The sequence below is a fragment of the Elephas maximus genome, chromosome 16 (assembly GCF_024166365.1).
Source record: "Elephas maximus indicus isolate mEleMax1 chromosome 16, mEleMax1 primary haplotype, whole genome shotgun sequence".
In the NCBI taxonomy this organism is placed as follows: Eukaryota; Metazoa; Chordata; class Mammalia; order Proboscidea; family Elephantidae; genus Elephas; species Elephas maximus.
In genome coordinates, this window is record NC_064834.1 from 50,171,129 (window position 1) to 50,193,553 (window position 22,425).

Consider the following 22,425-nt stretch of genomic DNA (forward strand, 5'->3'; position numbering starts at 1 on the left):
TCACTAATGCCTAGGATATCGATGTTTATGCGTTCCATTTTCTTTTTTTGACGATTTCTAATTTTTCTAGATTCATACTTTGTATATTCCAGGTTCGATTATTAATGGGTGTTTGCAACTGTTTCTTCTCATTTTGAGTCATGCCACATCAGCAAGTGAAGGTCTCGAAAGCTTTTCTCCATCCATTTCATTAAGGTCGACTCTACTTTGAGGAGGCAGCTCTTCCCCAGTCATCTTTTGAGTGCCTTCCAACCTGGGGGGCTCATCTTCCAGCACTATAGCAGACAATGTTCTGCTGCTATTCATAAGGTTTTCACTGGCTAATTCTTTTCAGAAGTAGACTGCCGGGTCCTTCTTCCTAGTCTGTCTTAGTCTGAAAGCTCCGATGAAACCTGTTCTTCATGGGTGACCCTGCTGGTATCTGAATACTGGTGGCGTAGCTTCCAGCATCACAGCAACACGCAAGCCCCCACAGTACTACAAACTGACAGACACGTCAAGCCTTGAAAGCTAATGTAGTTTGTTCTGCTTGGTTTTGGACTTGCTTGATGCCTGTTATCCCTGCTTTCCCTCCAATTTCTCCCATTCGTAATGGAAATGTCTACCTTGTGCCTGTTGTCCCATTGTACTTTGGAAGCAGAAAGCTTATATTCTAGATTTCATAGGTTCACAGATGAAGAGGAATTTTGCCCCAGGATGAAAGTGCCTAACGTCTCACCCTTTTTGATTTAGATGCTTCAGAAGATGAGATTTTGGACGTGGAGTTGATTTAAGACTTTTGCAATGATGCAATAGGTGAATGTGTTTTGCATGTGGCAAGAACATGAATTTTGGGGGGCCAAAGGTGGGATGTTATGGATTGAATTATGTCCCCCCAAAATAACTTCTATTCCTGTGGTTATAATCCCATTTGGAAATGGGCTGTCTTTGTTATGTTAATGAGGCCAGAGTAGTATAGAGTGTGTCTTGAGTCAATCTCTTTTGCAATATAAAAGAGATTAAACAAGTGAGCAGAGCAGAGGTGGGAGAGGAGAGATGCTAGGCCACGTGAAGTTTGCCCAGGAGCAGAAGCTCAGAAGAGATAAGGACCTTTGTCCAGAGCCAACAGAGAGAAAGCCTTCCCTTAGAGCTGGCACCCTGAATTCAGCCTTCTAGCCTCCTAAACTGTGAGAAAATAAATTGCTGTTTGTTAAAGCCACTGACTTGTGGTATTTCTGCGGTAGCAGCACTAGGTAACTAAGACAATACATTAGAAAGAAATTTGAGTTTAGATCTGCCATCTTACAATTTGCCTTCTATATGTCCTACCTGTTCTTTGTTATATTTTTTTTCTTTCTTGCTTTCTTTTAGATCAAGTGTTTTTGTTACGATCACATGACCACCCCTTCAATTCACTTAGAAGGAATATACACCTCCAATATTCTTTTAGTGGTTACTCTCAAGATTAAAACATGCATCCTTGACTTATCACAGTTTAATATAAACTGGCACTTTTACCTCTTACTGGAAAATGGAAGGATGTTAGAATATTTCCCATTTGCTTGATTTTCATATGTATGCTATTGTAATGCATTTTTAATGCTTTATATATTTTAAATTCCATGAAACATTATTATCATCTTAGGCTGAGTTCTCTAGAGAAGCAAAACCAGTGAAGCATAGATAGATAGATAGATAGACGACAGACAGACAGACAGATAGATAGATAGATAGAGATTTATCTCAAGGAAATGGCTCATGTGGTTGTAGTGGCTGGCAAGTCCCAAGTCTGTGGGTCAGGCATCAGGCTGGAGGCTTCTCCTAACTTGTAGCTGCAGGGGCTGACAAACCCAAGATGAGCAAGTCAGACAGCAGGCCACTGGCTCACGGGCTGCAGAGGCTAATGTATCCAAGATCGTCAGGTAAGATGGCAGGCTGGTGGCTCACAGGCTGTGGAGGCTGACAAATTCCAAGACTGGTAGGTAAGATGGTAGGCTGCTGGCTCACAGGCTACAGAGGCTGATGAATTCAAGATTGGCAGGTAAGATGGCAAGCTGCTGGCTCACAGGCTGTGGAGGCTGATGAATCCCAAGATTGTCAGACAATATGCCAGGCTGCTGCTTAAAGTCCCAAGAACCAGAGTTCAGATGATGGTGAGCCAGATGCAGGTTCCAGAGCAAGCAAGTGAGCTTTTCCAGAATGTCCATATATATGTTGAGTGCAGGCCACACCCCCAAGGAGATCCCCCTTACAACAGGTTGGCTGATCACATCAGATCACATCATGGAGGTGATTACATAATGTTACTTATAGGAGATGACAAAATGGAGGATAATCACATCACATCACAAAATGGAGGATAATTTCATAATACTGAGATGCATGACCTAGCCAAGTTGAAACATAACAATCACAATTATTATTTTATATGTATTTATATATTTTTCTCATATATTTATCCTTTTTGTTGCTCTTCATTTTCCTCTGCAACTTCCTTAGTGACATTTTGATCTTTCATTCTCTCTTCCTCTTCCTCTGTCTTTTCTGTCCCTCCCTTTCCATTTTCCTCACCCTTTATCCACTCCCCATTCCAACAAAGACATAGTTGAATTCCAGAACGTTAGGTTAATGCATGATGTAATTATACTATGTTACATTTCATATGCTGTTGCAGTAATCCCATACACTTGTTTTAAAGTTCAATTTAAATAATTTCTCAAAAGTGAGGCCAGCTTTTTTCTTTTAAAAACCTAGTAACAAAGCGAATGTAACTGGGCACCTGCTTAATCTATATTAAATTTGTACTAGATCACTGTTTGGAAGAAATTTTGATGAAGCGAGTTAAGTAGTAACCTATCTCAAAGAAAAATCACGACATTATTCCTGGAAAAAAGAAACCATCTTCAAAATGTGTTGTCTATGTTGAAATTCACTTGCATGCATCTGAAAGGCACATTGAATTTACTTAGAAATAGCAACAAAAATTTAAAGCTAACTTTGAAACTTCTCAAGAGGGTGTATCTAATATATAAGTTGGCATGAAGAAGAACTAGAAAAACAGCAGAAGCTGAACTAGTAATCTGACATGGAATCAGATGATGTGGAGTTTCCGGTGACCTTAAAAAACCGGTTGCCATTGAGTTGACTCCAACTCGTAGCAAGCCCACGTGCGTCAGAGTAGAACTGTGCTACAAAGGGTTTCGTTTCCTTTTGTTTTTTTTTAATTATTTATTTTGCTGTTGTTATCGTTGAGACTATACACAGGAAAACATACACCAATTCAACAATTTCTGTGTGTACAGTTCAGGGACATTGATTATATTCTTAGAGTTGTGCAACCATTTTCACCCTCCTTTTCCGAGTTGGTCCTCGCCCATTAACATTAACTCACTGCCCCCTAAGGTTCCTATCTAATCTTTCGAGATGCTCTTTTTAATTTGATCCGATATAACCTGCTCCGTTGAGTCAATTCTGACTCATAGTGAACATATAGGACAGAACAGAACTGCCCCATGAGGTTTCCAGGGATCGGCTGGTGGATTTGAGCTGCCAACCCTTTGGTTAGCAGATGAGCTCTTAACCACTGTGCCACCAGGGCTCCTGATCCCAGGTAGATAGTTATTAAAAGTGCATAATGCTCAAGGCAGATTTTTTTTTTACTAGTTAAGCTAAACTATTGTTTGGTTTTAAGAAAACTTCAGGGGATATGCTTGGTTTAAGGTTTAAAGATTATCTCAGGGCAATAGTTTCAGGGGCCATAGGGTTTTCAATGGCTGATTTTTGAAAGTAGATTGCCAAGACTTTCTTCCAAAATGCCTCTGGGTGGACTAGAACCTCCAACCTTTCAGTTATCAGCTGAGCGTGTTAACCATTTGCACCATCCAGGAACTCCTCAGGTGACCTTAGAGTTTACTTAATACAAACTCCTCATTTTATAGATGAGGATGCTGAGGTCCAGAGAGGCTGAGTGACTTGTCTAAAGTCACACAGTCATTGGTAGAAGAACTAGGACTAGAACTGAGGTCTCTAGACAGAGCAACCTCCTTCAATAGGCTGAAGGTGTAGTTTCCTGTTCTCATGTGGATTGAGTCTGTGGGATAGCATTGTTGTGACCTTCGGGTGTGGGTGTTCATTTGGTCTACAGCAGTGGCCTTTACAATTCTCCAGTGATTCTTTAACCTAATTTGCTCTTTGAGGTTTCAAATTTTATGTATATCCATATCTATATCTATATACTTGTATATCTATATACATCTGTGTGTCCAATAGAGAGCACGGCATCCATACTAAGTACACCCTAAGTGGATAGCAGTGGAACAACCCATTGTTTTCTGATAAAAATCAGCCAAGAATCAGCCAAGAGAGGCAGGGCCTGAGGAATGGGGGGAGATGGAGCATGCAAAAAAAAAAAAAATAGTTCTTTTAATTTAGGTTTCACTGCACAGGCTCTTTGTAACACTCACTTGATGGCAAATCAACTGGAGGGACCTAACCTCATTGAATCATTCTCTGGTCCCCTAGCTGTCCACCAAAGTTTTGTGTTCCTTTCTTCATGAAATACAGTTGTTATTAAGGAGACTTGGTGGCACAATGGTTCAGCTCTCAGCTGCTAACCAAAAAGTTGGTGGTTTGAACCGTACCCAGCTACTCTGTGGGAGAAAGAACTGGTGATCAGCTCCCATAAATGTTACAGCCTAGAAAATCTATCAGGCAATTCTATTTTGTCACATGGGGTTGTTATGTGTTGAAAATCGACTCCAGCATCTAGGTGGGATCATGTGACTGACTTCTGGCCAATGGAATTCAGTGGAAGGGATTTATGCCTGCTCCAGGTTAGGCCCGTAAAATAATCCCGAGGGATCTTGCATGTCTTTCTCCCTCTCTGCCAACCGCACATTGATGCCCATAGCAACCATGGAAGCCAAGTGCTGAAGATGAATGGCGCCTCTGTCAGTCTGGATCCCTAAATGACTACATGGGAGAGAAACACCCCACCCCATCCTCCATCACCACCAAATGAACTTTACATGAGCTATGAGCAAGAAATAAACTTCTATTGTGTTAAGCCACTCAGTCATTGGAACTAATCATTACTGTAACTAATACAATTAATGACATCTAACTTGTATTTTAAAATTTAATCTCCACTTAGAGTAACTGAAGCAAAGTTTGTGGGGAGAGGAGAGATGGCAGCGCACCATGAAATCAAAGATCCGCAGTATAGGTTAGGTCACCAAGCAGTCAGTCTTAATGTCAAGGTGTAGTGTGGACACCAGTGCCTCTCTCTGACCACAGAACATACTGAGAATACGAAGTCAGGATATTTAAACTATCTATATGGGATCAAATTGACAACAGCAACTGGAAAGATTAGAGAGGAACCTTAGAGGGCAGTCAATTTATGTTAATGGCAGAGGAACAACTCAGAGAAGGAGGGTGAGAATGGCTACATAACTTGAAGAATGTAATCAATGTCACCAAATGGTACATGTAGAAACTGTTGAATTGGTGTATGTTTTGCTGTGTACATTCTCAACGGCAACAATGAAAGAAATAAAATTATACATATACATGAAAAGAAAGTTAGGATATTCACATTTTATTATGTACAAAACATAGCCTCAAAATACAAACTACATCATGGACCCAAACTCTCTACAAATCACCAGGCTCACATAAGCCTTCTTACCACCTGTGAAAATCCTCTGCACAGGGAGGAAACTTTTCCTGGGAAGGGTACCTGTGCTCATTTTTGTCAAATTCCCGATGAATAAAACGAGGGTTTCTTTTGGCTTCTTCCCAAAATATAATTTATTACGTAACATTTACAACTTGAAAAAGAATTCTAGAATATTCTTCTGATTAATTAGAGGAGTAACGTTTGTAGTGTGGGCACCCACGTGGGCTATAAGGAATGACCGACGCCCTTTTCTCTGCTGGGCGCACATCACGGTGAGGCTTCTTTAGGAACCAGTCACATGGCATTTGGTCAGCTTCTACCACACGCTCCCAGGGCTTCCTGGGAGCCAAAACAGTTGGTTTGCTATATTTGGACTCTTTTTGTTTTAGAGTGGTATTTCCAAATACTACCCATAAAAATAGGGCAATAGTTAATGGCTTTATTATTTAGTATGAGAAGGTGAAGAAAGGCTTCCAAACTTCTGGGTGGTGGCGGGGGGTGGAACGGAGCAGTGCCTTTCGTGACAATGTGTGTGTGTGTGTGTGTGTGTGTGTGTGTGCATGAGCACATGTGTGTGGGAGTGTGTGCATGCTGATTGGCTCTGCTACTTACCTCCCAGGCTTAGAAATACCAAAAATCATCACCTTTGGTGGGTGGCGCTGGTGGAAGTGGTCCTTACAGTTTTCTACAGAAAAACTTAGAGGGATAGCAGCAGCCCAGGAGGGCCACTTATGGGCCAAGTGAGCCTGGAGTCAAAGCTGTACAGCCAAGGCAGGTCGCAACCCTAATTACTACTCACCACAGCTGCTGGTCTCCTTCCCCAAACCAGAAAGGCTGCAGTGACCTACTGCTCTGGGGGAAGGGTTCTCTCCAGGACACACAGGATATTAGGAAAGCTAGCTGTGGGCAGCACCAAGATGAGGAAAACTTGGCTGTGGTTCTGATGAGGTAGCACAGTGTAATGAGAGCACCCTTTGGCATCCAACAGACCTGGGGTCAAGTCCCAGTTCTGAACTCTGATCTCTGGATGGCCTTGGACTAGTTACCTCTCTGATCCTCTCCATCTATACTTGGGGTCCACAATACTCATCACATAGAACTACTTTGAGGGTTAAATGAAATTAGGTATCTGGCACAAAGAAAGCATTCAATAAAGGGCAACTATGGAAGTCCTTGTGTCACTGTTAGTGGCACTCAGAGGCTGTGATTGTATGTCAATTTTTTTGGGCCTTATAGTAACAATAAAATTCCTCATTTCAGCACTGTTTCTTTTTGGGGTACTCCTTCCTATCTTATTTTCAATTCTGGAACATCCTGAGAAAAGATTACAAACAATTTTAAAATCAAAACTTAATTCTATCCCAGGACCTCGGATTCTCTGGGCTCTGGGTTGGGCATATAGTGGCTGGCAGAGGTGAGGCTGTGGAGCTGGAGAAGAAGCTGATGGAAATGAGCAACGGGCAGTGTCCAGACTGGAGGCAGTTTTCCTGAGTCTGGAGAGACCGGGACGTGGAGGAAGCCACGTTGAATAAATATTTATGCCCCTTCTTCCATTACCTTCTCAAAGTCATGTATTTCTTGGTTGTTCTATTGATATTTCAAAATTTTAGTCATTCTTTGCCACAGACTCCTCCCCAGATCCACAGCATGTGTTTTTATTGCTGTTTTCATTGTCAGAGGGATCTAAGCAGAGTGAGCTCTTTTGCTTCTGCTGAAATTAACCATTGTTCTTTTGTTTTCGGAAATAAAACCACTCTCAATGGATTTCCAAGGTGAATTCTACAGCTGCATCTATTCCAAACACGGACCTTGAGTGAGAGTGAGCCAGCACACCTGCAGGTGTGTGGTCTGCCCCACACCACCCGGGGGAACCAGCAGGGCAGTTCACAGCCCTGCCAAGTCCTGAGTTCTCACTGCTGCCCCACCCCCAGGAGTCCGCAGAGGCTCGGGGTGCAGTGAGCTGGTGGGGGTCTCTCAGACAGAATCCACAAACAGTCTCTGCTCTGCTGATGGAGCTTCAGGCCCACCTGCCTGGGAACTGCACTGCTACCGGGAAGGGAGCTGGGGCTGCAGAAGGCGTGTGGACTTGTGGGAGTTGGGTAGTGCGAACCCTGGGCCTTAGGCTCACTGCAGCTCGGTTCTGGTATTTCAAAGCTTTTTCCTGCCAGAGATAACGTTAATATCCTACTATGACAGCATTTTTAGGGCACTAGAAGGATTATTTAGGACTTTCTTTCCAAATAACAATGAGAATTTGTTTTGAGACTTCTTGATAAGAAATGAGAAAAGAAATCATGCCTAGAAGTGAGAACAGTAGAAAACCATCTCAACAGATTTCTCATGATGCATTATTACTCTTTAAAACAAGCATTTCCTCAAGCTCATTGTTTGGTTTAAAATAAAGCGGCTCGTAAGTCTTCTTTTTTTTTTTTTTCTCTGCCACATCTTGGTTTAGAAAGGAGAATCTGATCTAGGAAAGCTGGTGGGTGAGCAATTTTACACCTGGTCTTAGCGTGGCAAGCTTTTTCCTTGATCTGATGATGATGCTGAGTTTGGCCATAGGCTGCCTTTTGGGGTGAGTATGATCAGGAATTCCCTTATAAAGAGCAGTCCCCATTGGTTTAGCAACTACCTGCCCTGAAGTGGGCCCTGGCTGACACAAATGGTTTGTGATTGGTTGCAACCCTAAAGGTTGGTGGTTCAAACCCACCCAGTGAACTGCTGCCATAAGGGGTTGGTTTTTTCCGCCACAAAGTGAAAAAGTTATCATCATGCCCTATATTAAAATCTCTGTGGTATGTGATCCTGCAGTGAGTTTCTTGGTATTCTTTGAACAATGCAAATACTCCTTCCATGAGACCGTTGCTAAGTTAGAATTCCCGGACTCCAAATGTAAGTTTCAGTGATTTCTTCCTCCCTTTTTGTTAACTGGGAAATAAACAAAACTGGAGCCTCTTTGGAGCAGCATTTAATATACAGAGAAAAACAAAAGAAGCAGGAACCACCTGTATTCCCTCAGTGGAGAATCCACACCTACCTTCAGAAAGTGTTTGAATGGAGCTCTGCAAGTTCTGGCTGTACTGCAATAGCAGAGCCCAGGAAGACGTGTGGGGGCTGTGAGTCGGCACCTACTCCATGGCAACTTGTGTTTTTTTTTTTTTAATGAACAGGTGAAAGGGCGAGTCTGGGTTTTGGGCAGCACTGGGCTTGGAGGTTAAGTGGGCAGTTTCTGGATTACTCAGGGTTCAGTGGTTCATTCACGTGGGTGGTCCTGGGCAGCTATAGACCCTCTCGGTCATAGGGAAAGGGGACCCTGATAACAACAATCGTTAATTCCTACCATGGGGCTACTGTGTATATAAAGCCAACTAGCCCAGGGCCAGTTTACCTTGTTATTCCAGAGGCCCCTCACCTGTATCTGCACTGGTGTATGGAAGAGATGTTCATATCTGCACCAACTTAAAAAGTGTGGGGAATAGCTTCGTGTCTTGTTTCTCTTTTCCTCTCTGCCCATCTGCCACTTCATTTTTCTTCCCTTCCATCTACCCCTAGTCTTGGCAGTTGTCCCCCTTCTCTCAGAGCTGAAGATTCAGTGGGATGCATCTGGTTCCAGAGAGAAGGAGGCCCCTTGGGGTCTGGTTTTCCTTCTCTCGGGTTCTGGTTTTCTTTCTCTCGCATCTCCCATGCTGAGTAGCCCACTGACTAGGCCCAGCCCTGTAGTCTTCCACTTTCTGCCTCCTAGAATGCTCCTCCTGCTGCTGTTCCTCTCGTACCTAATAATTAACAAGGCAAAAACCGAGTCTACTATCTTCCTCACATATAAATTAGCCTGCTGGCTTCCTTCTCTCAAATTCCCAGTCCTCCAAGTTGAGAACACTCGCCTCCCCCCACCTCTTCATCATCTAACCTTCCCCAGGCCTCCTGCCTCACCACTCACTTTGCAGTCTTGACGCTGATCCTTAACTCCTGGGCATTTCAGGCATCTCCCTGGCCCCTGGCCTCAGCAAGGCTCCCCTCAGGCCCATTTCTATCCTTTAACAACAGTCTCTTAATTGGAACCCTACAGCAGTGTCAAATCCTCCACCCCCCCTCCCCCCGGCCCCGGTTTTTATAAAGCTTCATTCATGTCATTTATCCTGACAAAGTCACTTCCACGGAAAAGAAAGTCATTTCAGCTGCAGCTTGTTTGTAAAGACCCACTTATCCTTTGACTAATCTAGAAAGTCCTTATCACGAACTTTAAATCTCCACTTCCCACCAAAAAAAAAAAAAAAAAACCCAAACCCACTGCCTTCCAGTGGATTTGACTCATAGTGACGCTATAAGACAGGGTAGAACTGCCCCATAGGGTTTCCAAGGCTGTAAATCTTTATGGAAGCAGACTGCCACATCTTTCTCCTGTGGAGTAGCTTGTGGGTTTGAACCACCTACCTTTTGGTTAGCAGCCAAGCACTTAAACCACTGCACCACCAGGGCTCCTCTTCAGGAAGACAGATCTGCCTAAATCAGAGCAGGCTGGTTGCCCAACTCAGAAACTTTCTACTTATCAGTAATTCCAGTTTCATCAGACCTCAGTCTCCAGATTCCCCCTTCTGCCCCAAAGTGGCCAACTGAAGCTCTGTTCTACACACAAACCTGGTCTGAGAAGATGGACCTGGTCATCTTTAACGACCACATTTGATTTCTGCCTAGTTAGTACCATTGAGAGGCACACAGCTACTTGGGAGGGGGCAGCAGAGTGGGATTTGGTTGTGCCTTACAACAATGACCTCTGACCCGCACCTCCATTAAGGGCTGACCCTAACAAGCCTTTAATAGTCTCCTGATTTCAGGGCATGTCTGATTTGCTTTGCTCCGCTGGGGTTAGTGTGTGTGTGGTAGTTCGGTGTGTTTTCTCTTTGTACTAGAACTCTTCCTCAGAGCAACATGAAGGATGATGACTGCTTTTGGTGGTGCCTAATACATTGCTCTCCACTCCATGAATATTGTTACCTGACTTCCATTCCAACCCTGGGGGAATCTGGATTCATGGAGGAATAGAACCTTCTTACAAAATCCGGAGTATGACTGTAATTTTCCTTTTGAAGCACCCGCTTCCCAGAGGACTCGCTGGTGATTGATGTCACTGTCAGAAACCCAGATGCACACACTCATACATCAGCCGTGAAATTACATAAACAGCTCACCCAGCAGGCCTGAGCTGACTCACCCATTTGCTTCCCTATGGGAAGTGAGAGGTGATAGGAAACCCAGGGCAGCAGCAGAAAACAGACAAAGGAGATCTGGAAGAGGATAGGGCTCTCACAAGTCCACCTGGGTTCTTCTTCCTCACCTTCTGCTGAGGCTAGAGTTCGGGGTTTGTAGCTGTATGGCTGCATGGCCAGGATCACAGGGGAGTTGTCTGGGAAGATTTGTCCTGGGAATGTGCTGCCAGCTTGTTCTTATGGTGCGTGTACATGGATACATAGAGCTCTATACACATACCTTCCGCCTCGCATAGGTACAGATGATGTCTACATTTTCCTATGGGGCGGAGGTGACCTACCTAGGCTAAGCTCACACTATGACATTTAGTTCCTTTGGAGAGCGAGTCTGTGTTGATTCCAGCAGGATGGGCAGCAGAGGCTGGTTTGTTGCTAAGAAGATGTCTGAAAAGTAAGGACACCACTGGGGCAGAAAAGTGGAAAGCAGTCCAGCCGGCTGCGGTGGCTTGTGGGTGTGAGGGTGGTTTATCGGTAGCGGCAGGCCAAAGCATTGACGTTCTTGACCACATAAAAGCCCATGGTAACTGGAGGGATGACCAGAGTCCGGCCAGCCCGCAGGGGGCGGGGCTTCAATTCCGGAAGGGTCCCGTCATCCACCATCACTAAGGGCTGGCCATTCAGCTGCACTGACCTACAGTGAGAAAAGACAGGTTGGGACTCATTATTGCATTGTAACGAAGGCGTCACAACAAAGCCTGGGTGGCCCCAGATTGCTGCTAGACTGTCTGATCCTTGTATAGCTGACACCTGTTGACACTATTCCCCAAGACTCTGATCTAGGTGCCTTACACTTAATAACTCATTCAATCACTCTGACAACCCTCGAGGTAAGGAACTGTTATTATTCCCGTTTTTCAAAGAGTCGTTAAGTGACTTGCCCAAGGTACACACAGCACGAAGGTGTGGAGCCAGGACTGGAGTACAGGTAGTCTTGTTTCAGAGACACATTTTTGAGCCAAGTGAAAAGTCTCTGTGATGCTGAAGCTGAAAGCAGTTTCATGCCCCCGCCCCGTTTTCAACGCACACTGGCCGTCCCGTTTGATTCTTCCATCTAGAGCTTTCCTTGTCCAGTGTTACATACCAGGACCGGTTGCCACTGAGGAGATGCCAACTCACGGTGGCCCCGCGTACATTAGAGCAGAACTGTGATTCCTGGGATTTCTAATGGCTGATTTTTTTGGACGTAGGTCACCAGACCTTTCTTGTGAGGCATCTCTGGACGGACTCGAACCTCCAACCTTTTGGTTAGCAGCTGGGTGTGTTAACCATTTACACCACCCCTGGGCTCCAAGTGATGCATAGGCTTGATGATTTCAGAAATCTTCTGTTTAATTTAAAACTTAAATGTATTCAACAGATTAGAGAGCTGACATGATGCTACTTCTCTAGGGCTGTTCTGAAGGGGGACAGAGACATTATCTAATGGCTGTACTTTTTCTAATCTAAGAAAGAATTTTCGCGTTTAATATGCAACAGATGTTTCCATCTTAGCAACACAGCAAAATAGGTGATAACGTAGGTATTTGTGATTACAATTCAGCTACTTTGCTTGCTTTTATTCTTCCTGTGTAGTCAGCACCTTTCAACTGTGTGAAGGAAGGTGGACCACATACATAGCAAAACTTACAGAGAGAAGGAGAACAGCCCATCTTAGGCTGGATTCGAGGGAAAATGCCACCCACCTGTGGCCTGTGGTATAGAATCCGGATAGCTTCCAGCTTTTTCCGCCTGGGGTGTGGCTTGTACAGCCATGTATCCAGGTTGAAGCTCAGTTTTATGGATCACTAGAAAAAGCCAGGAGCCCTGGTGGCACAGTGGTTAAAGCGCTTCGCTGCTAACCAGAAGGTCAGTGGATCGAACCCACTAGCTGCTCCGTGGGAGAAAGATGTGGCAGCCTGCTTCTGTAAAGATTTACAGTCTTGGAAACCCTCTGGAGCAGTTCTACTCTGTCCTACAGGGTCACTGTGAGTCAGAATCAACTTGATGGCAGTGGGTTTGATTTTTTGGTTTAGAAAAGGCCAGAGCCAGGCTACCAGCTAGAAACAAGGCTGTGAGTCACCCACAGAAAATCAGCACGGCATAGTGATGATGGTTTCTGAGGCTTGCCCAACCTCCGATGCAGTAACACTGCAGTGACATCATCCAAGTTGTAAATGTTACGAATTGATATAGAAGTCTTTCTTTAGCGTTCCTTCTGTGCTATGAATGACAGACAGGTTTAGGGAGAGATAATCAGACCCATGCCCAGTAGAGCAGTGAATTCCCAGAGATAAGCGTGTTGTAAATTGCTCCCAATGGAAAGCAAGGCAGAGCAGCAGCTCCAGGCCTAGCCCACACAGGTAGGTTTGGGCTGAGTCCAGATCTGACAGGCCAGGGGGAGCAGCCCCCTCCTCTTGTTAGTATTGCTGATCTTGTCAGAAATGAGCATGGGGCTCCTTTATGAAGAGCCAGCCTGCCTCTGGAAGTTACGGGAACGGGAGAATTGAGACCTAAAGATCAGCCTTGACCTCACCAAACATGCAGAGAGCTTTTGCTTCTGAATGCAAGTGACCTCTCTGGTGAGGCAGGGTGTGGAGATGGGGTTCACTCGCCAAAGAAGACCAAATAGGTCTTTTTAGTGTATTTTCATTGTTTTGTTTCAGGTGGTGTATACATCCAATAATCTCACACATGCACAGCCAAATACCAGTTCAGTAATACTGATTAATCTTTCCAGTGCACACACCAATTTATATCACTTCTCTGCTAGAAAACCTTCAATGGTCCCTCTTCTCTATAGAATTAGGAGCAAAGTCTCCCTGAGGAATTAAATAATACCCTTTAAGACTCAGATGATCCCAGAGCACTGACATTTTAGGATTATGGGAAGCACAAAACAAAGTGTGATAAGCAAGGCTTTTAAAATCTATACTGCTAACAAATAGTCATTCTGGCACGGGCTCCATTGTGATTTCCTTACTGGGTGGTTAACAAGCTAACTCGGCTGTGGGTGGAACCCAGGGAGCGCGGGCAAGATTCTGCACTGAAATCTCTTAATTCCAGGAGCTGAATCACTAACTTGCTAGATGCCTTTCGCCTGGCCCTTAACCTCGCTGCCCCGAAATTTCTGCATCTTAAGATGCCATATAGGTTATAAAAAAAAAAGTGAGAATGAAATGAAGGTGCTTGGAAAGCATATAAGTAAGAGATGGTGGTGTTGTTCTTAGCAGATAAACCTTCTGACTCTAAGTAAGAGATGGTGGTCGTGTTCTTAGCAGATAAACCTTCTGGCTCTTATTACACTTGGCTGCACTGTGGCATTTCCACCTTTCATGGTGCCCTTCTGAAAACTGTCTCTTCCTTTGGCTTCCCTGATAACACTCTCTCTAGATTTTCCTTCATTTATGGAGGTTGCTTCCTTTTGAGGGGGAGCTACACCCCTCTATCTGCCTCTCGACTGCTGAGGTTCCTGATGCTTTGCTCTTGGGCCTCTTCTCTTCTCATGCTATGTGCTCCTCCCTGTGTGCTGCTACCCATGCCCAAGACTTTGATTACTGTCCACATGTCGATGCTTCCCAAGCCTCTACCTCTAGCCTAGATCCTTCTGAACTTAAGCCTCTCCACTTGGATATCCCACAAGAACTTCAAAGTCACTATGTCCAAATTAAAAAAAAACCCTCCCCTCAAAATCTGCTTTTGTCTCTGACTTTATTATCTTTGTGATGGTGCCACCATTTACCCAATTACTCAAGCCAGAAACCTGGAAGCCATCCAAGACTTCTTCCCCAACTCCCATATCTAAAACAAATCAATTCTACCTTTTCCCGTTTTTCAAATTTACTCCTTTCTCTCCATTCACTGCTGCTATTTTAGTTCAGGATTTTATGGTCTCTTACCTGGTCTACAGCAAAGGCCTCTTAATCTACCTCCTTGCCCCCAGGCCTGGCCTTCCTCCCCCTTGTTTCCACACTGTTGACAGGGTCATCTGTTGCCATCACTGCACTGCTTCAAACTCTCCAACAGCTCCCCACCCCTTACACTTAAACATAAACAGTGAAGCCTAGCTCAGCTACCTCTCAAGTCTCAGGCCCTGCCAGCCCCCCTCCTATACATATACATGGATACGTTTCGCTCTACACACACACCTTTATCCTTATATAGGTACAGAGGACGTTTACGTTTTGGGTGTGAGTATGGGCTCAGACTGCGGTTATTGGCGGGATTTATTCACTATGTGCATGAGCACAGAATGTTTTAGAATGAAAAAATTGACTTTTTTTCATTTACTTCACGTAGATGAGGTAAATATTTTTTTAAATGAAAATGTAAGTAGATAACTCTTGGGATTAAAATATACAAGTTCATTTAAAGGTGCAGTGCCTATTTTTCAGATGTAAATGTAAGTAGACATTGCTGGAGTTAATAAGGCACAAGTTCGTTAAAAACTGTTATAAAATCCTGAGTAGATTATGAGCAGAGGCAACATACACTTTTTCTAAGCGATAGCTTTTAAAAGAACAATTTCTAGAAGGCCATAGGGCCATGATATTTGTTGACATTAAAAAGGAAACTTCATACTTGAAGAGGCTGGGCGCGCTTGGCCTGGCATGACCAAATTAATGACTTGCAGTTTTGCTTCTGGCTCTTTGTGTGTGGTGCTACCTTCATCGGGACACAGCCAGCCTTCCTCCTCTGACAAATTGTGGTGGACCCTTGCAGAGGCAGCCCAGGTGTCAGCTCCTCTGGGACCTTCTCTGACCATTGGGCTGGGTTAGGAGTCCTGCCTCTGGGTGCCCTTAGCACTCAACACTTACCTCTGCCACAGCCTTTATCACACTCAGGTGCCTTTATCCCTCTCTGGAGGAGCTCTGGGTGGAGCAAATGGTTAAGCTCTCAACTACTGACCAAAAGGTTGGCAGTTCAAACCCATCCAGAGGTGCCTCAGAAGAAAGGCCTGGCAACCTGCTTCTGAAAGTTCACAGCCTTGAAAACCCTTAAAAATAGAGTGTAGTTCTATTCGGCAACACACAGGGTTGCCATGAGTTGAAATTGACTCCATGGCAACTGGTTTGTTTTTTTTTTTGGTTTATCTTTCACTAGGCTGTGAACTTGGTGAGGAAAGGGATCATGTCTTTTGTCCCTGAATTCTCAGTACTTAACAAGGTGCTTGGCACATCCAAAAAACCAAACCTGTTGCCAGAGAGTTGATTCTGACTCACAGCGACCCTACAGGACAGAGCAGAGCAGCTCCAGATCGTTTCTGAGGCTGTAATCTTTATGGGAGCAGACTGCCACATCGCTTTACTGAGGAGCCTCTGGTGGGTTCCAACTGCCAACCCCTCAGTCAGCAGCTGAGCACTCAACTATTGAGCCATCAGGGCTCTTTGCTTGGCTAGGAAGAAGGACCTGGCAGTCTACTTCTGAAAAGAATTAGCCAGTGAAAACCTTATGTAGCAGCTTGGCACCTGGCAGGGACTAATTTAACATTTTTCTGAACGAGTGAATGGAATTTTGAGGTTCCTTTGCATTATTTCTGTTCTCACTGAGTTAAGCTTCTCTAGTTCTAAAGAAGCTCCCTGGAGGTTTACTGAGTCTTTACAGATTTAATTAACGTACCAATTACTCTTCCTCTGGTGGCTCACGGACATGTTAGATAAGACTTGAATTATCGATGATTCTCACAGCCTCTCACCAGATGCCTTATCCCAACCTGATGACAGGCCATTGATCACTGGTAGTGTTTTTCATCTTTAAGAAAGATCTATGTGACCATCTCTTAGCTAAGTCCACATGAGTTAATTTTGTGAGTAAGGTTTTGTTAGACCTTGAGTCCTCATAGGTCCTTGGTAAAGATGGGCTGTGTGCTTCAACACCTCCGTTCTATTTTTCCCGCTTACGTTTTTCTTTTAGTATTTATCCTATTACCCAGGGAGGTCATAATCACATGAAATATTACAATAATCTTTCATTTTTATAGCACTGGACAGTTTGTAAGTTGGCAAACATCACATTAATGATAAAAATCACATTATTAAGCACTGTCTATGCAAAAGACTATGCTATGATTTATTTTTATTATCTCACTTAATCCTTTATAACAATCAACTGAGGCAGTTGTCAGCATCCCTGTATTTCAGATGAGGAAATTGAAGGTTAGATGCTTCAAGTCTCACAGCCAGTAAGTGATAGAGTTGAGATTTGCACCGATACCCTTAACCATAGTTCCACCTGGCTCCCTCCCATCACGTGGTTGCTAAAAAGCCCTGTGAGGTGCAAAAAGTAAGTATTATTATTATTATTGTAACTTTACTATTGAGACGGGTCAGAGAGGTTAAGTGTCCTGTGCAAGGTCATATAGCTAATAAGTGGCTAAGCTAGGTCTCAAATTCAGGCCTCCCGACACCTCTTTCCACTAATCCTGTTGTCTCTCCAATTCCAGATGGTACTCCCCAGGATCAAGTTTCTTTCTTTGAAAGCCTTTCTTATCATACTTTCATCACATCTGGGACCTCCTCACTGGCCCATGGCTTTTCAAACCAAATGCTAAATGATCCAGCCTACATTGAACTATTTCTCTTAATTCCCTAGCTTGCCTGAGCTGCTGAGGGTATTTATATTATCCAAATATTAGGACAACTGTGTTTTATCACCATTTGTTTTTACAAAGTCTGAGATACTTTCCAATTCTTAAACTTGTTTTCTTTATTTTGTGCACTATTTGAAACGGGATTCAATGTCTCAATTTGAAGTCAAGCCCTCCGCTCTCCAGGTTTCCATGGGAGCCCCTTGGCCCAGTCACCCTCATTCCCCCCCTCCACCTGTCCACCATCTAGTCTCCCGTCTTATCACGGCTCTTGGCACCCAGGAATATGTAAGCATGGTTTCAACTGTTCTGAGGTCTCAGAGAAGCAAGAGTAAGTGAGCATGGCCTTCTGTAATCTTGGAGATGATGTGCTGGACTCCGCTTTGGCCCAGGTGGACTTCTGTGGGAGCAAAGGCAGGGGAAGCCTGTGCATTCCCAGGAGCAGCCATGGGAGCTGGTGTCTGGATCCTGCCAGCATACTTTGGGGCCTTGAGTGAGAGGACAAGGGACTTAGTGATTAATCAGTTCAGCTTCAGCCACTTTGAGAAAGGTATTTGCCTTCTTTCAGACTCAGTTTCTCCATCTGTAAGATGAGGAGTGACAGAGCAGATGAACACTAAGATCGCTTCTGGCTTGGATATTTTTCAGGCAGCTAGTCCACGGCCTCACAGCTACCCTGAAGCTGACTTTAATGTCAAATTCAGAGTGACCTTGCTCAGACAGAAATCTGATCATGACATTACCTGTCTAAATGTTTAGTGGCTCCCTGCTGATTTTAGGACATAGTCCTCTGTCTTTACAAGACCCCCATAAGCAGGCCCTTACCTACTTCTCCTGCCCCATAGGGGGTGGCTCTAGTTCCTGTTCGTGCCCGCTCCCCACCATCTCCTTCTATTCTATGCTGTCGTTCTCCCAACTCTTCACTTCTCTCTAATCTCAGGACTTTTGTAGGTGTTGTTTCCTCTGCCCAGAGCCCTCTCTGCACTCCCTCTTCTCCTTCCAGCTCCCTTCTTCTGCCTAACTACTACTGGTCCTTTAGGTCAGGGGTCCAAAAAAAACCAAACCCATTGCCTTCATGTTGATGCCAACTCATAGCCACGGAGCTACCATTTCACCCAGGGCTTCCCATCACAGGGTGTTGTGACTGCTGACTGCTTGTCTCTCTTCTCTAGACCAGGAGACCAGATGTCTGTCTCATCCGTCCTTCACTCTTCTGTCCGCCAGCTCACACTAAGCGCTTGATAAAAGCAGTAGTGCTGGAGGACTATTGGATATAAACAGGTGGATAGATGAACTACCACTGGGAATGAAAAGACATCGGACTGAAAGGCCAGAGACTTAAGCATTAAATGTGCCGGTCTGGATAGGTTACTGGGCAGTTCTGGTTTCACTTCTGCATTTGTTAAATGATGAGAGAGGCGAGGGAAGAGGGAAGCAGGAGAGAGAGCATGACTAAGAATCTGAATGTGTGTATGCGGGCGATTACTCAACCCTCCTACTTCCGTATAGGTCCAGTGTGCTTCCCATGCGCCACTAGAGGTCACTCTTGTTCTACACAACAGGGCAGGGAGCCTGACAGTTTGGTGGCTCCCAGGAAGCCGGAGGCGGCTGCCCCACAGCTCATACTCCCAGCCCGGGAAGGCTGGGAGATGTGCCCTGCCCTTGGCCTGCCGGAGGAACAAACCACAGTATCAATCAAATCCCAACGAAAACTTCGTTGCGGTCCACTTGGCAGGGGGCCGACCTGGAATGTTGCCTAATATTACGAAAACGCGCGAAGCCGGGCTGCAATTCCTTCCTGGCCAGTGTGCAGAGAGGAGGGGTCCAGGCGCAGGTGCGGGGCTCCCGGCACTCCCGGGTCCGGGGTCCCTGGCGGCCACCCCGCCGGCCGCGCACCTGTGTGCGCTTTACAGGCTCGAGGCCCTGGAGGATCCCTGGCTGTGTCAGGTCAGGGCCCGGTTAGAGCCGGGAGGGAGCCCAGCCGGGTTTGAGGACAGAGGGGCTTTGCTGCCCTCCCTGCCTGGAGAGGCTGAGCATCCGGGGCAGCAGAGCAGGGAAGTCAGTTTGAAATGTCCGGCGGTGAGCGCTACAGGCTAGTGTCTCCTGGTCCCACATGCCCGGCTGGGGCAAAGGCTCATGTCCGTCCCTCTAAGGATGCTCTGGGGCAGCCCCACTGCTCAGGGGTTGTGGGAGGACTACTTCTTTTCAAGTGTGGCCTGAAGCTTTTCTTCTACGTGATTTTTCCTCCACCTGGAATCTGGTATGGGGGAGGGGGACCTAAACCCATTGCAGTGGAGTCGATTTGGACTCACAGCGATCCTATACGACAGAGTAGAACTGTCCCATAGGGTTTCCAAAGAGCAGCTGTTGGATTAGAACTGCCAACCTTTTGGTTAGCAGCCGAGCTCTTAGCCACTGCACCACTAGACTCTGTCAAAAAGTCTGTTCTTCCCCCAGGTGTCTCAGATATACCTCCCCCAAAAGGCCTTATCTGATAGCCCTCCCTTGTAGCACCCACCCACTCTACCTTACTTTATCTGCTTGCTTCAGTCATTTCCCTGCTAGACTGAATTGTTTTCACGTCTTCATCCTCAGTAGAACGTGGTGCAGTGCCTTTTGCCTATGACAGTTCAACTACAGCTTGTTGAGTTCCACTCATCAAGCTCTCGGAGTTTCTACTGGCTCTCTGGTCACTCCAAGCCCTTTCCGAGCCCTTTTTCTCTTATTAAAGACACAGGAAGGGAAGAAAGAGAAAAAATGGAGACGAAAGCTTCCTGTGCACCTCACCACTCCCCATTTGAAGCTCTTGGCCACTGAGAAAATTTGAGGCTGATAAGATCCTTTCCCCTTCTTCCCACCCTCTGAGAGGCTTCTTGAAACCATGAGGAATTTTGATCTAACTTCTGTATTAGCAATTAGAGGAAACACTATTTCTCCTTTATACAAGCAGAGCTAGGGGATTTTAGAGGCAGGTTTTTAGAGCTATAAGCATTTCTCGTATGTAGTTAGGTTTGGGGGGCATGATTTGGTCTGTGTTCTATCTAAGTCTGTGTAAGAATGGTTCAAGCCATAACAGAATTCTACCACGTGCTTCTAATAGCTTAAAATAACTTAGCACACTTGGCAGACAAGATGAGAGTGCAGCTAAGAAACCTGGATTTATACTGATACTGTTAACTCCTAACAGACGAGAGAATCATCTGGGGGAAGTTTGGGAAGAAAACTGAATTCTGTGATCATCTCAAACCTCCACGTCATAGGCATACAGCACTCAAACCCAAGGACACAATAGGAATCAGCTATAAAAACCACGGAGACTTTAGTATGTGCTTAACTGTGTTCCTATCCCATTGCCACGGTCACTGACATTCACAAGTGGCGTTTAAGGGGCATTACTCATAAACTTACTATTCTTTGTGTTGTACAAATTCAATTATAAGAGACTTATTCCTTGCCTTCTAAGACAGAAAACACTGAAAGATGCAAATTGTCATAAACACATTACACAAAGAGAAGGAAAATCAAACTTCTCGGCCTGGATTTCAAGGCCTTCTGCAGTCTGGCCCCAATATATCTTTGTGGCTTTCTCCTAACCCCACAAAGCAATACTCCAGTCACGTGAAATGATTTGCTACCCTCCACCCCCCTAAACAAAATGTACCTTGAATTTTTGGGCTTCCAAGCCTTTAGTAAGCTCATCCTACTGCTTAGAATTGCCTTCTCTGCTCAATGCCCCTTAGCTCTGGGGACTTCCCAGATCCCCCAGGTCAGAGTGTGTCTCTCTCTTCCTTACACTCTTGCCCTCTCATATCTGCCCCTCTTGTGGTCTGTCTTGTGTCAGCACGAGTGTATCCTCTTGGGAGAGGGACCAGGTTTGCCCAGCCCTAATTGTGTGGTGCTAGAAGAGGCAGTGTGGGGTACGAAGCATCCCCTTCACAGGAGTCTGCAGGAGGGACAAAGGGAGTCAGATGGGAGGGCAGATGCTTGTGTGTACGTGTGTGTACACCTGTGCATGGACAGATTTTCCATATGGCAGAAGAGTATGAGACAGAACCCATAATCCACACCCAAAGTTAGCTACCTTACTATATGATCATGGCTCCCTGGATACCTATTTAAATATATTAAACCAATGGGGTAAAGATTTCAGTTTTATTGGATTTTGACAGTTTTCCTGATAATAGCAGGTGGGTTAGCGTACCGCCAAAAGGGGGGGCGGGGATGTTCCAGATAGCACAAGCTCTGTTCCAGGGTCTATAGATGTCAAAGTACCAAGCATGTGGTGATTCTGAGCCGTAACTGAAAAGACAAGCAGGGAAGAAGTAGTCTGCAAAGGGGCTGCTGGTGTGTGGCAGTTGGTCCACAGTTTGGCGTTGTAGGCTTCTTGGCTGGAATGAGCCCCAACCTGCCATGGGCTTCCTGATGCTTGGCACCCAAAGAAATACTGATTCAGAGCTCTGGCCCGACTATAGGGATAAGTTGGATTAGGACTTTCCAGTTTCCTGGGGCATAACGTGTCCATCGCCCAAACCATATAGTCTCTGGAGGTGTGGAGAAGGGCAATTTCTTCTTGCCCTACTAGGACTGCCCACATACTCTGCTCCCCTGCCCCTTTGTTTAGAATCAAGTGTTAGCTTTACCCTAAAGTGTTCCTATACTAGTTTTTGTCTGGGTCATCTGGGACAGAATGGAAACCCCTGCCTGCAACGAGGGTCTCCAGGCAGGCGGGGGTGGGGAGGGCAGAGCACAGCCTTGATGAACAGCTATGCAGAGAGGAGTCCAGCTGCTCTGAGTGAGCTGGAAGAAAACGCCTTCCGGAGCTGAGAGCAAATGACAAGCTCTCAGAAAGTAACTGAAGACCTGGATTCCTAACCATCTTGGCTTAAGATGGCAAGTCAGTGTAAAATATAAAAGCATTTTATACTCCTCTAATCTGCACT

At 45.2% G+C, this 22,425-nt stretch overlaps 1 protein-coding gene across 3 annotated transcripts in view; it reads right to left on the reverse strand.

Moving 5' to 3' along the window:
- Positions 1–9,841: 9,841 nt before the first annotated feature.
- Positions 9,842–22,425, reverse strand: part of HPSE2 (heparanase 2 (inactive)) — a 702,461-nt gene continuing 689,877 nt past the window's right edge. For all 3 annotated transcript variants that reach the window (XM_049855686.1, XM_049855684.1, XM_049855688.1), the window contains one exon: positions 9,842–11,554. In XM_049855686.1, coding sequence (XP_049711643.1) covers positions 11,389–11,554 — 166 coding nt within the window. In that variant the 3' untranslated portion in view covers positions 9,842–11,388. The remainder of the gene's footprint in view (positions 11,555–22,425) is intronic.